Genomic DNA, 10000 nt, shown 5'->3' with positions numbered 1-10000 from the left:
TGTCTATGCCGAAACACCGTGCTCCTCTTTCAAATAGCAGAAATGTTGCCTGCGTGCTTTAGAAGGACACTGAGGCCACATGAGAGCCTCATGAGAGTGTCTCTGTCCCCGTCAGTGTTTCTGTCCCTGTCAGTGTCTCTGTTAGTGTCTCTGCATTTCCTCATTCATCTTGCTGTCTAGACCGCCGGTCTTTCTCCTTTTTGATCAGACACACGCTTTTCCTCCCTCGCCGGCTTCATAGGCACTTCTTTCATGCTCTCCTGTGAGTCGCATCCATAAACAGCTTTTCATTCCCATCAGGCACACTGTGCCATGCCCTCATCTGCTACAAGGGGGCAGCAAAGCCTCACGTCACTTCGAGTCCTGCCGCAGTGTTGAGTAAATGTGCCTGGCTGCACTAACACATCTGTATAGTGGTACATCTGCGCTCTAACGGCTTCCCGGGGCCTCGTGCACTCTACACCCCCACAGAGGAGGCGCTGCAGCCTCACACACACATGGGAGCAGCTGGGGTTAATAATCGCCACGAGCACACACACTTGTTGGGGTTATCTTCCCCTGCCACTCTGCAGGGAATCTCCACACAAAGACTGACAGTGGCTTCTTGACTTGGTTGTAGGTTGCTTGTAGTATTTTACACTGAAAGTGAGGTATGTGTGTGTGTGTGTGTGTGTGTGTGTGTGTGTGTAGATGATGGGAACATTCTTTAGTGGGCTTGCCCAGTCCGGGGCCTGGTGTTGCTTCGATGAGTTTAACCGTATCAACATTGAGGTGCTATCTGTCATTGCCCAACAACTTATAACCATCAGAAATGCTAAGGCAGCCAAGGTAAGCCCCACACACACACACACACACACACACACACACACACACACACACACACACAAATGCATACATACACACAATCTTTCAATGTCTAATAGACCTGCTTCAGTTATTCATAGTGACCACGTTGCTGTGTGTGTGTAGCTGTCTCGGTTCATGTTCGAGGGGCGGGAGATTAAACTGGTGATGACATGCGCGGCCTTCATCACGATGAACCCCGGCTACGCTGGCAGGACGGAGCTCCCTGACAACCTGAAGGCTCTATTCCGACCCATCGCCATGATGGTGCCCAACTACGCCCTTATCGCCGAGGTGTGTGTGTGTGTGTTTAGGCTTGTTTTGCATGTTTAATATCTGTCCACTTATATATCTCACCCATTCCATCCATTTTTCAAGGCAAACCTTAAAGCTTTATCTCATTACTCTCTCCTTCCCTTTCCATTTCTCTCTCTCTACCTCTATCCTCTCCCCCTCTCTCCATCTCCTTCTCTCTCTCCCTCTCTCCCTCACACTCCTTTGCATTTTCTCTCTCCATCTCTCCTTCTGTCTCTCCCTCTCTCTGTACCTCACTCTCTCTCTTTCTCTCTCCCCCTCTCTTTCTCTCTCTCTCTCTCCATCTCTCCTTCTCTCTCCCCCCCTCTCTCCCTCTCTCTGTGATCTAGGTGATATTGTATTCAGAGGGCTTCGAGTCCAGTAAGACTCTGGCCAGGAAGATGACTCAGATGTATAAGCTGTGTAGTGAGCAGCTGTCTCAGCAGGACCACTACGACTTCGGCATGAGGGCCGTCAAATCTGTCCTCGTCATGGCCGGGTACGTGAATGCTGACCTCACAGCACGAGGCACTACTGGGCTCTAATCAGAGGTTTATTGGGCCACCTGCTTTGTTGTTTAACTACTGCTGTCCACGGTTCATAAGAAAACCCGATAAAGCCGCCTTCTAATTTTGCCCCAGTCTCCACGTCCGCTGATCGTAGCTTTGATTGATTTCACAGATTGTAGCTTTAAGACCTCATGTTTATGAGTATTGTGTGGGTTTAACTGAGGTTCTCATGGCTTGCCTACATTATATAAAAACCCTTTCAGTTAATTTAGGGCCAATACTACACATCTGCCCCTATGTCCCTACGTCTCCTTCCTCTTCTGTTAGATGAAGGAACTTGTGGTAATGAGAAGATTTCAGTCATGTCCTGGGTGAATAATGACCAGTGGCAGCTCTGTTGGGTTTGACCCAGTTCTCACATATTAATGCTCCTGTATCTTGATGTGAAGAGTGTCTGCAGGTGCCCTGTGAATGTGATCTAAGAACTGTACCACAAATCTACTAATTGTAGCTTTAATTGTCAGTGTTCAGAGTTTACACACTTGGGATGTTATCAGTGCTGTGTGTGTGTGTGTGTGTGTGTGTTGCAGCTCCCTGAAGCGTGAGAACCCCCACCTGAGTGAGGACGTGGTGCTGATCAGAGCACTGCGAGACTCCAACCTGCCCAAGTTCCTCGCCGACGACGCCATGCTTTTCAGGTAAACACGCATTTCCAGTGTCATGCACTCACTACCCAACACACACACATATACACACACGCTAACCCCCACCCCCAACTCCCCCCACACACACACACTAACCCCCCCCCCCCCCACCCCCCCCCCCCCCCCCACCCCATCACACACACACACACATACACACAACAAACCCCCCATCACTCAAACACCCCCCACCCGGTCTACACAATGTTACACTTTACTGGGCTGAACCCTGCAGACGGGTGCATAACACACGCGGTCTCACGGCCATTATGTGCGCTATTACGGGGGGAGGTGAGCAGATGCTCCTGTCGCAGCTGGATGCCGTTACACAACAATCGACTTAACGCTCTTAATCCTCGCCACCATGCCAAAGCCCTGGAAACGCCGCCTCAACGCCCATACTCTATTGGTCATTTATGTTCGTCTAAATCAGTGCGTGTCAGGTGTCAGGTGTGCGGCACCGAGATTAAACCGAACGGCCGCAATCCCGTTTAAGAGTTGCGGTGGTGACTTCAGCACGGCTTATTAGCACTAAGCCCCCACGCGATCTTTTCTCCTCTGTTCACGGAATTGGCTGCTACAGGGCACTTTGTGTCCGTTAGTGTGTGTGTGTGTGTGTGTGTGTGTGGGTGTGCGTGGTGAGTGGGTGGGTGACGTAGTGGTCGATGGAGGTGATGTGGTGGGCGAGTGGAGCACCTGCTCACTACCGACGGATCAGTCCTGCTCTGGGCCGAGACACCGATGTGATAGAGTAGTCACACAGCCAATCTCTACCCCCGATACTGGCAGCGATACCGCCACCAGATATGGCCCCCCCGATATCGCCACCCTATACCACCCCCGATATCGCCCCCGATATCGTCACCGATATCGCCCCCGATATTGCCCCCGATATTGCCACCGATACCACTCCCAATATCACCACTGATATAGCCCCCGATACCACCACCGATATCGCCACTGATACAGCCCCCGATATCACCACCAATACCACCCCTGATATCACCACCGATACCACCCCCAATATCACCACCGATATAGCCCCCGATATTGCCACTGATACCGCCCCCGATATCGCCACCGATACCACCCCCGATATCGCCACTGATACCATCCCCGATACTTCTCCCGATATTGCCACCGATACAGCCCCCGATACGCCGCACTTTATATTCAATGTCATGTAAACGTCTGCTAACTCTCCACTGCTACTCAAGCACACACAGTGTGTTCTCACAGATTGTTTTCTCACACAGAGTGTGTCTCACACAGTGTGTTATCGGGGTTTGTGTTGCAATGCTGCACATGTCTGTATCATGAACACACAGTGTTTATAAGACAAGACAGTGTGTAAATAGATGTCTGTTAAATTGTGAGGGCAAGGAGTGCAAAAATGAAACAGGAAGCGATCACGCCAGTCTCAGGAAAAAAGGGGGGATTTAAGGGATAAAGTGCCCATCAAAACCCGTGACATAATCCAAATTAAGGATACAATAACCAACAGTGAACTGGTACAAAGACAAGACATATATAGACAGACAAATGACCCTCAGGTGTCGGGTATCCTAATGGGCCCCGCCCACCTGAGGGACAAACACAATGTAACAACAACATGAACATGAAATACTGCCGCTGCAAACGGAGGCGACCAGCAGGGGGCGTCCGTACCGTGACAGAAATGTTATTAACATACACATTTAACACGAGCATGGTTAACCAAAGTGCTGTAAATAGCTTAATATTAAAAATGAACACAAAGTCAAACATATGCAATCATAATAGTACGATCTGAAGCTAATGCGTACTAAGCTCTTAACTACAGCCACGGGGAGTGTCTCCATCACGAGGAGTGTCTCCATCATGGGGTCGTGTCGCCATCACGGGGTCGTGTCGCCATCACGGGGTCGTGTCGCCATCACGGGGTCGTGTCTCCATCACGGGTCGTGTATCCATCACAGGGTCGTGTCTCCATCACGGGGTCGTGTCTCCATCACGGGTCGTGTCTCCATCACGGGGTCGTGTCGCCATCACGGGGTCGTGTCGCCATCACGGGGTCGTGTCTTCATCACGGGGTCGTGTCTCCATCACGGGTCGTGTATCCATCACAGGGTCGTGTCTCCATCACGGGGTCGTGTCTCCATCACGGGGAGTGTCTCCATCACGGGGTCATGTCTCCATCACAGGGTCGTGTCTCCATCACGGGGTCGTGTCGCCATCACGGGGTCGTGCCGCCATCACGGGGTCATGTCGCCATCACGGGGTCGTGTCTCCATCACGGGTCGTGTATCCATCACAGGGTCGTGTCTCCATCACGGGGTCGTGTCTCCATCACGGGGAGTGTCTCCATCACGGGGACGTGTTCTCAACCACCCACGCTGGCCAGAGGGCGCGTCTTGTTCTGTTCTAAACCTGCCCCTAGTCTAGAAGCGAGTTAAGTCAGAACAAACACGGGAGCTCCTCTCTCTCCATGTCCTCCCGGGTGCTCTCTGTGTTGTTTGTACACGTGTAAAATAAGACGTAAACAAGTAAACATCCCACTCTGTTTCATGGCTGTGGATTTGAACCCTCTAGAGGAGCAGGTAAACTGAGACAGCAGAACACGAGTAAGCGTGTGTATCGACCCAGACCTGGACACAGGTGCCAAGACTTCAGATCCTGTTTCCTTGTATTCTGCTTAATGGAACTACCAGCAGTCTATACTAGCATTATACCAGCATATACCATAGGCAGAATCATGGGTAGTCATGGTAGTCATGTTGTGATATGGTGATTACAGTAGTGTTGACTTGAAATAATGGCATATTTGGCCTTGCTGGGGGTTTAACTTGCCTCTGTTCTGGTGTGCGATTATTAGACCTGCTAAAAGAAAGTTACTCACTTGAAGTTGAAATGTATTTCTTATGCTCCACTAAGGTTTTCTTGATACGGGAACGTGAGAGAATGAGAAATGAGCCAAATCCTCTTATGTAGAGTGAGAAGAAATAGAGCTTTTTTCTCTCTCTGTCTCTCTCTGTTTCTCTCTATCTGTTTCTCTCTCTCTTTCTCACCCTCTCTCTCTCTCTCTCTCTCTCTCTGTTTTAGGCTAGCGGGAGTTCACCAACATGAAACTGCTGAGTTCTTATAAACTTTGTCTGCTTTGTCTGCACCTGATCATCCCAGTACATAAATGGATCTCTCTCCCTCTCTCTCTGTCCCTCCCTCTCTCTCTCCCTCTCTCTCTCTCCCTCCCCCTCTCTCTCTCCCTCTCTCTCTCCCCTCTCTCTCTCCCTCACTCTCTCTCTCACTCTCCCTCACTCTCCCTCTCTCTCTCCCTCCCTCTCTCTCTCTCCCTCTCTCTCTCTCCCTCCCCCTCTCTCTCTCCCTCTCTCTCTCCCCTCTCTCTCTCTCCCTCCACCCTCCCCCACTCCACCCCTCCTGCAGTCTCATCCTCTCCGACCTCTTCCCCGGCGTCTCCATCCCGCCGCACGACTACGGTGCGCTGCAGGCGAGCGTGCAGGCGGCCCTGTGTGGGCGTGGCCTGTCGCCGCTGCCCTGCGCCGTCGCCAAGGCCGTGCAGCTCTATGAGACCATGCTGGTGCGACACGGCGTCATGCTGGTGGGGCCGGCGGGGGGCGGGAAGACCTCCACCTACCGGGCGCTGGCCGACGCCCTGGCCGCGCTGCACCTGGAGGGCCACGCCCACCCCTCCTACCGGCCCGTGCGCACGCACGTGCTCAACCCCAAGGCGGTGAGCATGGGGGAGCTGTACGGCGAGGTGGACCCGCTCACGCTGGAGTGGAGGGACGGGCTGATGGCGCGTTGCGTGCGGACCGCCACCACCGCCCCCACGGACCAGCACCAGTGGGTGGTGAGCGACGGACCCGTGGACGCGCTGTGGGTCGAGAACATGAACACGGTGCTGGACGACAACAAGACACTGTGCCTGGCCAACGGGGAGAGGATCAAACTGACGCCTGCCATACACATGATGTTTGAGGTGTGTGTGTGTGTGTGCGTGTGCATGTGTGTGTGCATGCACACGTGTGTGTGTGTGTGGGTGTGTGTATGTGGGTGTGGGTGCGTGTGTGTATGTGGGTGCGGGTGTGTGTGTGTATGTGGGTGTGGGTGTGTGTGTGTATGTGGGTGCGGGTGTGTGTGTGTATGTGGGTGCGGGTGTGTGTGTGTGGGTGCAGGTGTGTGTGTGTGAGGAGGCACGTTCCGGGCCACATGCTTCATATACACACTGTTCAGTATCAAACACACACATATTCATGGAGCTGCCTTGTTTGTGTCTGGCACGATCTCCGTGTTTAATGTGAGATTAGACACACTCTCTCACACACACTCGCACACACACACACATACACAGATGTGACCCATTTGTGTTTATCACACATTGTTTGGTATGAAATTGCTAAACAGGCAGACTGTCTCTGTTTTTCTGTCACACCACCATCCCCCCCCCACCAGGTTCAGGATCTGGCTGTGGCCTCCCCCGCCACGGTTAGCCGCTGCGGGATGGTCTACATCGACCCCGAAGAGCTCAAATGGATGCCGTACGTGCAGACGTGGCTGGCGGGACTCTCACAGAAGGTGAAGCCCCGTTCCCCCACACGTGGTCCGATCTAGAGCCCCCCCGTTTCACCAGAGCCGGCCACGCCAACCCCCCCCCCCCCCCCCCGGTGCTCCTCAGCCCAGCACTGAGCCGTGGGCCAGCCATTGCCATCTTGGGCGTGCTGGATATAGCCCCACCTCTGCTGTTGCAACAGCCCTATAGGGATACTTCCCCCCTCTGCTACAGCAACAGCCCTATAGGGATACTTCCCCCCTCTGCTACAGGAAGAGCCCTAAAGGGATACTTCCCCCCTCTGCTACAGGAAGAGCCCTAAAGGGATACTTCCCCCCTCTGTTACAGGAAGAGCCCTAAAGGGATACTTCCCCCCTCTGCTACAGGAAGAGCCCTAAAGGGATACTTCCCCCCTCTGTTACAGGAAGAGCCCTAAAGGGATACTTCCCCCCTCTGTTACAGGAAGAGCCCTAAAGGGATACTTCCCCCCTCTGTTACAGGAAGAGCCCTAAAGGGATACTTCCCCCCTCTGTTACAGGAAGAGCCCTAAACGGATACTTCCCTGTTCTAGGAAGCAGTGCCAGGGGGTTAGCTGTAGGGTAATGAGATGACGCTGACCTCACACGCCCCCAAGCCCACAGCTGTGCCTTGTTTGTTGTCAGCCGGGCTGGTGCTTGTGGGTGATGTATTTCTTTAATCATCAGACATCTTTACAATCAGGCAGAGGACACAGAAGTGTCCAGTGTGTGTGTGTGTGTGTGTGTGTGTGTGTGTGTGTATCTGTCAATGTGTTGGGGTGGGTTGGTGATTGTGTGTGTGTGTGTGTGTGTAGATGCATACTTAATATAGCTGTTTGAGCAAGCATTATGTGTATGTCTTTGTGTGTGTGTGTGTGTGTGTGTGTGTGTGTGTGTGTGTGTGTGTGTGTGTGTGTGTACCTGTGTAGGTGACCGAGTCCGTTCGTGTGTACCTGATCAGTCTGTTTGAGCAGTACGTGGAGAAAGGCCTCCAGTTTGTGTCCAAACACTGTGTACAGAGCATGGCTCAGGTCCACATCAGCAAGGTCACCACCCTGTGCTGCCTGCTGGAGGCGCTAGTGTTCAGCGAGGGAGAGCCCTGCCTCACAGCGGTAAGGTCCCTCTCCCCTCAGCTCCACTTCAGATGAGGCTCCAGCACGTGTTCATACACTCACTGTCAGAATGAGACCCCAGCTCAGGGCTCCAGACAAACAGTTATGAGCATAAGTGACTTCTGATCCCGTTAAAATGAACTTAATACTGTGTACAGTTATAAAGAAGTGTGGCCTCTTAGGGTCTGACACAGATGTAGATTGTGTGAAAGAAATCCAATATTTTTCGCTTCGCCATTTTCAACATGCTAACGCTAATGCTAAAGCTAAAGTTTTAGCTCAGCTACACTGCTTTGCGAGTCACTGCTTTGTGAGTCACTGAGTGAAATAATTTTATTAATTGCAAATTAATATTTATGGTTGTGACTGTGACCATTTTACTCATCCCCAACTCAAACCCAACTCAACCCCAACTGATTAGGAGCATGGGTCTCCACAGCCTGCTTTAAACACCCCCCCCCCCCCCCACCCCCCCACCAACACCCACCATCTTTAGGGTATGGGCCAGACTCCCCTAATACCCCCCCTAAATGTCGCTATGGTGGGATATTGTCCCTATGGTGGTATGTCCATTTTGCTTTTTTTACTCTAACAGTAAAGGTGCTACAGGTCTGGTATGTGTGTGTGTGTGTGTGTGTGTGTGTGTGTGTGTGTGTGTGTGTGTGTGTCTGCATGTGTGTCTGTAACCAGGAACCCCACAAGCTGAACACCGTGCTGTGTCAGACCTTTGTGTTCTGCTACCTGTGGGCTGTGGGCGGGAACCTGGCAGAAAGCAGCTGGGACGCTTTCGACAGCTTCATCCGGCAGCAGTTCGAGGACAACACCGATGCTAAGGTACACTCTGACACACCACATCCTGCCACGTCCCGCCACACTGACCTAAGGTCAGCTTCGCTACAGCCAGACCCAAAAACGATATGTTACATAAAGTAAAGCTGACCTCAGCTGTCAGAGCTCGCAATGTCAGAGATGACAGTGTCAGAGATTACATTGTCAGAGATGACAGTGTCAGAGATGACAGTGTCAGAGATGACAGTATCAGAGATGACAGTGTCAGAGATGACAGTATCAGAGATGACATTGTCAGATATGACAGTATCAAAGATGACAGTATCAGAGATGACAGTATCAGAGATGACATTGTCAGAGATGTCATTGTCAGAGATGACAGTATCAGAGATTACAGTGTCAGAGATGACATTGTCAGAGATGACAGTATCAGAGATGACAGTGTCAGAGATGACAGTGTCAGAGATGACATTGTCAGAGATGACAGTATCAGAGATGACAGTGACAGAGATGACAGTGTCAGAGATGACAGTGTCTGAGATGACAGTGTCAGAGATGACATTGTCAGAGATGACATTGTCAGAGATGACAGTATCAGAGATGACAGCGTCAGAGATGACAGCGTCAGAGATGACATTGTCAGAGATGACAGCGTCAGAGATGACAGTGTCAGAGATGACAGCGTCAGAGATGACAGTGTCAGAGATGACAGCATCAGAGATGACAGCGTCAGAGATGACAGCGTCAGAGATGACATTGTCAGAGATGACAGTGTCAGAGATGACAGCGTCAGAGATGACAGCGTCAGAGATGACAGCGTCAGAGATGACAGTGTCAGAGATGACATTGTCAGAGATGACATTGTCAGATGACAGTATCAGAGATGACAGTATCAGAGATGACAGTGTCAGAGATGACAGCGTCAGAGATGACAGCGTCAGAGATGACAGCGTCAGAGATGACATTGTCAGAGATGACAGTATCAGAGATGACATTGTCAGAGATGACATTGTCAGAGATGACAGTATCAGAGATGACAGTGTCAGAGATGACAGTGTCAGAGATGACAGTGTCAGAGATGACAGCGTCAGAGATGACAGCGTCAGAGATGACAGTGTCTGGCACCACTCCTCATTAGCTCTCAACAGAATGGAGGACACTGCCCAGAACGTGGAACTGTCTGGCATGT

The 10000-nt window shown here is 51.6% G+C and overlaps 1 protein-coding gene across 8 annotated transcripts in view; it reads left to right on the top strand.

The window, feature by feature from the left end:
• The window catches only part of dnah6 (dynein, axonemal, heavy chain 6), a 202994-nt gene that overhangs the window by 105910 nt on the left and 87084 nt on the right, over positions 1-10000 (top strand). For all 8 annotated transcript variants that reach the window (XR_013133269.1, XR_013133258.1, XR_013133257.1 and 5 more), the window contains exons 31-38: positions 691-828; positions 970-1137; positions 1488-1636; positions 2237-2344; positions 5768-6323; positions 6797-6919; positions 7840-8022; positions 8713-8856. Coding sequence is in view for 4 of the 8 variants with exons in the window: in XM_077017625.1 (XP_076873740.1) it covers positions 691-828; positions 970-1137; positions 1488-1636; positions 2237-2344; positions 5768-6323; positions 6797-6919; positions 7840-8022; positions 8713-8856 (1569 nt within the window). In the remaining 4 variants the exon portion in view is untranslated. The remainder of the gene's footprint in view (positions 1-690; positions 829-969; positions 1138-1487; positions 1637-2236; positions 2345-5767; positions 6324-6796; positions 6920-7839; positions 8023-8712; positions 8857-10000) is intronic.

Source organism: Brachyhypopomus gauderio, chromosome 1, assembly GCF_052324685.1.
Source record: "Brachyhypopomus gauderio isolate BG-103 chromosome 1, BGAUD_0.2, whole genome shotgun sequence".
Lineage (NCBI taxonomy): Eukaryota > Metazoa > Chordata > Actinopteri > Gymnotiformes > Hypopomidae > Brachyhypopomus > Brachyhypopomus gauderio.
This window is presented reverse-complemented; position numbering and strand designations above follow the sequence as displayed.